Source organism: Morone saxatilis, unplaced genomic scaffold (assembly GCF_004916995.1).
Source record: "Morone saxatilis isolate NCDOM2014 unplaced genomic scaffold, NCSU_SB_2.0 Contig2, whole genome shotgun sequence".
NCBI classification, from domain to species: domain Eukaryota; kingdom Metazoa; phylum Chordata; class Actinopteri; family Moronidae; genus Morone; species Morone saxatilis.
In genome coordinates, this window is record NW_023339762.1 from 16,114,802 (window position 1) to 16,121,213 (window position 6,412).

Here is a 6,412-nt window from a genome sequence, read left to right on the forward strand (position 1 = left end):
AGTGGAAAACATCCTGAAATAAAACCACAGGTAGCAGGTCTGATTTCACAGGATACACCAGGTCATGTGAGACAGAGGTGGAAATACAAATTGGCTTAAAACGCAATGTCCACGGACAAACCCTTCTCTGGAGATCACCGGTTTGCGTTTAAGAACATCAGAATATAAACTTTTGAATTTGATTTCCCCAAACTATTATAGATGAGCACCTCTGCTCTTTTTGTTGTTTGGTGTTTAAAAGAATATGTTATGTACAACCAGGAGCCTTTCTTCCTCTCCTCTCTTCGGTGACCCCTATTGGAAGACAGATGGACAAGCCAAAAAAACAAAACAATTCTTGTCATCTTTGACACTGGCTTTGGCTTTAACTGACAATATGCAGTTGTCATAACAGAAAGACAATGGACAAAGGATTCTTCCATAGACAGTAATTTTAGAAATACAAACAAGAGTTGGTCCCTTCATTTATTTTGGTCCTTACTAGTTTAACAGTTTGGGACAAAAGACACCTTCAATTACATAATAGTGAGTATATATGCAACTGCTGCTGAACTGCTGGTATACATGATGGGTACCTCACACCTCAACACTACATATATAAATAAATCTAATTGCATATGTACCATTTTATATTGAAGTCCTTGTAATACAAGAGCCAAAACAATTAATCGATTAACAGAAAATTCATCTCCAGCTAATTTAAAAATCAATTCTTAATTGATTAAACTTTTATGCAAAAATGCCAAAAACCTCCTGGTTCCAGGACCTCAAATGTGAATATTTACTGATTTCTTAATTGATCTTAAATAAAATATATTTTAGTTTTTTAACTTTTTCAATATCAATATTATTTTATATTTTGAAGAACAAACAATTTATTGAGAAATTAATCGTTTGGTTGCAGCCCTGCTTAATAATATAGTAATAATATTAAACACATTTAAAAGTGTGTTAATAATGACATTAAGTGTCTTAAGAATATGAATAGCCATGAATTACTGAGAAAATTAATCAATTAACATAATAACAAATCAAATTAAGTAATAAAATAAATTTGAAGGTTTGAAATTTATTTGAGGTAATAAAACAAATTTGAAGTTTTTTTGAGTAATAAAAAAGTTATTTTAGGTAATAATAAAACATGAAGTAAAATGTAATTTGTTCACAGAAACTATATGCCAACATTAGGGATGTTACTGTGCGCTCTGTGAGATTTCATCCCTCCAGCTGAAGGTAATGAAAGTGGCTGCATAAACCCTGATCTAGACATTCCAGTGACCACAGGGTTACACCAGGACATTAGCGCAGCCTCGCAGAGGAATTAGCTCATTAATGTAATGGTAACAATATGGAATCAGCCTCCCTGGGGAGAGATGTGGCAGGAGCATCTCCGCAGCTGCCCTTTTTTTGTAAATCACTCTGCTTATCTGGTGGGAGGAGGTGATCAATACAGCAGCATCACTGTAAACAGATAATGTAGCGCACTCTGGGGCTAGCGTCCGTATAGCAGCCCATTAGGCCACGCAGCCATCCAGATGACGGATAGTGATAAGTAGAGAGCCAGGCTGCGTCCTTGTGTTGCATATCGTCACCAGCTCCCGACTACACTGACCTGACTGAGCAGCATCACAAGGTTAAAGAGTGACCTCTACTACATTTTAGACGGTTTACAAAACAGAGAGAAAAAGTTTTGTTTGTGTAAAATTGAGACTGTTCAATTAATAAAAAAATAAGCCACCTTTTATTTAGATACACAGTCGTTACTGTAAAATCTACATTAATTTATCATGGTATCTTTTACTAGCTGCAGAACAAACCGTTTCAATCTACACTACAGAACATATTGTATAAAATATACGTTCTCACGATGGGGTTAGACGTTCTCACTTCTCAGCTGGCAAAGCTCTCCAGGGTCCAGCAGTATCAGGAGCACAGGACTAAATGACAGGCAAGCCGGTGAACAGAAGTATCAAGCTCGATTGTAAACAAGCTACTAAAATAAACTATTAGGCCTTGGACATACTGTAGTGTGTCTGTGTGAGTGCTGATAATCTCAGGCTTGTGTAAAACTCCTGTGCAGAGAAACCTGTTCAGCCATGTGGGAAAGATTTACATATGAAAGAAAAGCTCATTCAAGACCATTATTTTATAATTATTCATAACTCACTCCTGAGTTTGATTCTGCTTAAGTGAAGGGGATATAAACACAAAGAGCTAATCTTCACATCCTGTTCCTCCACCACAGTATGTCAAGAAGATGTCTTGAAAGCCAAGGAGGTATTGAGTGTACTTAAACTAGCACACCATCATGCATGGATGTGCAAACAAACTCAGCAAACAAACGCTTTGTACAAGAAGACAGTCTCTCCATTTAAGATAATAACATTTCTTCCAATTCAGAAGTCTGCTTGAAATTCCCTCAGATTACAATGATTGAGGAAGAGAGAGTACAAAAAAAATCAATATACATGTGATGTCCTTTAAAAGCCTTATAAATATAAGAAGCATTTGTCCATTAGCAGAGATTCAGAAACCAGTAAATGCTAATGAATGGGAGCGCAAGGCCATTCGAGTCCATTACAGAGTCCCACTAGTGAGTACAGCAGCCTCTCTGAGGTTATCTACTGGCAGGCCATGCAAACGCCAGACCCACAACTCAAAAATACTCCGCACTCTAAATGATAGATGGGACACATGCGCTTTTTGTGTTTCGAGAGAAAAGAATGAACACATATTGATTACGGAAATGGAAATGCTTTCCATTTCTAGAAGGGCAGCGCTGTTACTCATTAATACATTTTGAGAATATTTATTGAGATGAAGCAATTATAAACATTGATGAAGTAGGTTAGTTGAGATTAGCTCACTCGCTTTATGCAATTGCAAAAACAATCACAGAGAGAAGAAGTGTGTTGTCAGTAGGGTCAGAGAAAGGATACAGTCAAAGAAAAGTCATTGGGAAGAAGGACAGTAACAGCTGCTTGAGGCCATGTGAATATGTAGCGCACAGTAGACACACATTAAACAGTACGGATCATTCAAAAGTGTTCCTGTCTTTTAAGTTACACAATCAGAAAATGAAAAAAATGAAATCTGTTCATATTATTTTTATTCTTAAAGATCTGGCTAACATTTATCCCCACACAAAAAGCATTCCGTTCGTTTATACACAAACAGAAATGTAAAACTGTATTTACATTTTTGAAAGCGATTACGGTGTACTGCCAGTCTTAAATAACCTCATCCATTTCTGTTTCTTTAATATTATATTCATACAGTAATAAAAACATGTAAAATAAGTCATAGTGGACTTTTTTTTGGATAAGAATAAGCTTCAAGTAAGCCAATCCATATGTTACTTGTTACCTGCATTATTTTAGGGCAAGTTAACAAAACAATAATGTGCATTTTCTTTGGGGGTCATTATGCAGGTACTGTTAATCATAGTTTGTTCATAAATGCAGGCTTATATCGGTCATTGCAGAATAATCACTCACACATATTCCAAATACTGACAATAAATTTGCACTAGTCAAAAAGATCACTCTCACTCATGGCTAATGTCACCACTGATCTCAGCAACAGTTTGTCAGCATTTCAAAAATTAAACTGTGCAGATTATAAGCTAAAGAGACAGCTCACCCTACTGGCTTGAAACAGAAACTTGATTAAGACATGGTAATAAACTGAACGGCATAGCAACTGGCGTTTTGTTTTTGAGTTGTGTGTTAAATCACAGAAAAATATCGTAGCACACCTTCCACTTTTATGTATTCGAGTATATAATTATGTTAATTACAATGTAAATATTATAATTTGGTGACAGTACTCACTTGAGAGGAATACGAGGAACTGCAGTGGGTGTGGAAGCAGCAGTGACGACCTGCAGAATTTGCTCCAGAGCCGACAGGCCGCCGCCCACTTGGAAGGCCACTTGGTCTGCATTGTTCTGTTGATGCAAGGACACAGAGAGAGAGAACGAGAGAGACAGTGAAACAGAGGTACAGTCAGGGGACAATGAGCCACAGGCTGGATAGGGGATTACATGGCTCTCACCAGAGAGGGAACCTCTCTTTCTCCTACGGGGCGAGGGATTGAAATGTGAAACAAAGTGATCCCAAAAGTATTCCTGTTTAATCTCAAAAGTGCACAACCTGACTCCGCCCCACAACAGTCAAGTTTCAGGGGAAGCCAAATGCTTTGCAGGCTCCAGTTAGCACCAGGGTGGTCTCAACGGATGACCACAGACTGAAGTGAAACTGAGAAAATGCCACTCGGACAAACAAAGAATGGGGCCATTAGAGAACCCTGAAAGTAAGGCAATCATTCAAACATGATAGGATACGGAAAAACATTAGATTCTTTGATTGTAATTAGACCTAAATGCATCAGATCTATCAGATCAGGTAAAAAAGGTGCAGCACTTACATTTCTTTACCTATTGTGTCAGAATGTAGAGGGATTAAAGGGCTATTTAATCCTGTTCAGACTTTTTCTTCAACCTTTAACAACCATCCAGCCTTACACTTCTAGTGTACTTATTACTTACTTAAGATTTTTATTTTTCATTTTATGCTGAGCAGACTTTACATACATAATTACAGTGTGTTTGACAAAATGCTCCCATCTCAAAGTAGTGCTTTCCCCTCTTACATTGTCTTCTTATTTTCTTATTGTTATTTTAGACTAAATATTTTAGGGCAGACAGTATGTCAGACAAAAATATTTGGTAGAAAATTATCTGACCAACTATTATTGGCAAATGTTCAGAGATGCAATTTGAACACAATAGTGTTTCTTTTTCCCATGTAAAAAGTATGTGTGGAAAAAAATGTTTTGTGAATATTGAAGTTAAAAATGTTTTCAAATGAACTCTATTTATGTAATTTTAAACTGGCTGAAAATACTACACTCGTCATTAAAGAGCAACTTGTTAAAATGTTAAAGAGACTTGTGAAGAAGGACGTTAATGTCATTTGACTTCCCAGTCACTCTCGTCACTCTCAGAGGGTATTTTCATTTCCCTTGTAACTTGAGTAAAGCTACCAGTAACAAATCAATTAAACTCCTTAATTTCAACATTAACTGATTTTACATCTATATAAGAACTTTGTTTTGCCTTTCCCTTTATTACTCTCTTAAGAGTGGGTTTAAGTCCTTGTCCTTGTTTAGTTTTACAAACACTCGGTATCAGATTTATTACGTACACATCCCTGTCACAAATGTCTTCGTCCTCCAGTTAGTAAGGACTTTAATGAACAATTGCATAGCAAAAAAAAACATCCAGTCAGCAGTAGTCATGGACAAGGACATTGGTTAAAATGTCCTAATGATTACAAACATAGTATAACATAGTATAAAATTATTTGAATTAATTTTCTGTAAAAGGACTTGAAAGGCTAATAAAATAATTTGGACTTCCTGTTGTTTTAAAGTTATATTATTTTTTCTCACTCCACAATACAGTACACAAGATTTATGAACACGTGTAAATAGTTCGGCCAAGCCCTCCTGTGATGATAGAGTAATTGGCAGTAGGTCAGATACTGTTGCTACAATGTCTTATAAATCAACAAGTACAAAGCCAGGAACGAGCGCTGACTATCAGGCATGTTTGTGCCTGGGTCAACAGGGAGGAAAGGAGCTGGAGGGGAGCTGCTGATGGAGGGCCTTCTTCACACAACTGCAAAAGGCCGTGTTACACTGCAGGTCACTCCCCCACCTAATGAGGTTACAGGCTCCTCAGTGCTGTGACAGCACTAAAATCCAGCCACTTCACAGCGCTTTTGTTCCGCAGATGGGAAGTTGCCAACAAGCCTGAACACATTGAGAGAGAAGCGCTTTACCAAATTACAGATAAGCTCTTCATCTGTCATTCATGCCCGCTGCTGAGGTAACTGCTCCTCGATTCCGGTGTTAGACACACACAGAAGACGCACTGAACAAGCATTTCGGGTTTGGGAGCTAAAAACATTAACAAACACGCCAAAGACCCTTTGCCTTTAACATAATGAGAAATGTCTCAAAGACAGTCTCAAGAGTCTAAGCAGTGTCTGTAAAAATTCCTCATTGTGACTTTCTTTCTGTACGTTGCCAGCAGTTTCCATGCCTAATCAATTGGGTCTCAGTCCCTGAGCTTGGCTTAACCCCTCTCTTAGCCCTCCCATCAACACACCTACCTAAAAGCTTAGAGGCTAAATAAGAAAAGGCAGCTCTTTCATAGCGGCTTATCAAATGGTATTAAAGGGGGTAACTGGGACCTGCCCAGTCCTGGCTGTCTCGTGTTAAAACCAGACAACAGTTTCTTGGCTAGTCAGTTCCTTTTCTGCTATGCTGACAGATTTATCTGTTGTGATGATGGAACAATACGAGTGAAGAGGATTCAATTCAAACTACTTGACATACTATCTTT

The 6,412-nt window shown here is 37.6% G+C and overlaps 1 protein-coding gene across 3 annotated transcripts in view; it reads right to left on the bottom strand.

The window, feature by feature from the left end:
• Positions 1 to 6,412, bottom strand: part of scaper (S-phase cyclin A-associated protein in the ER) — a gene marked incomplete in the record, with an annotated part of 59,097 nt that overhangs the window by 20,588 nt on the left and 32,097 nt on the right. For all 3 annotated transcript variants that reach the window (XR_004796824.1, XM_035664566.1, XM_035664567.1), the window contains 1 exon segment: positions 3,834 to 3,949. Coding sequence is in view for 2 of the 3 variants with exons in the window: in XM_035664566.1 (XP_035520459.1) it covers positions 3,834 to 3,949 (116 nt within the window).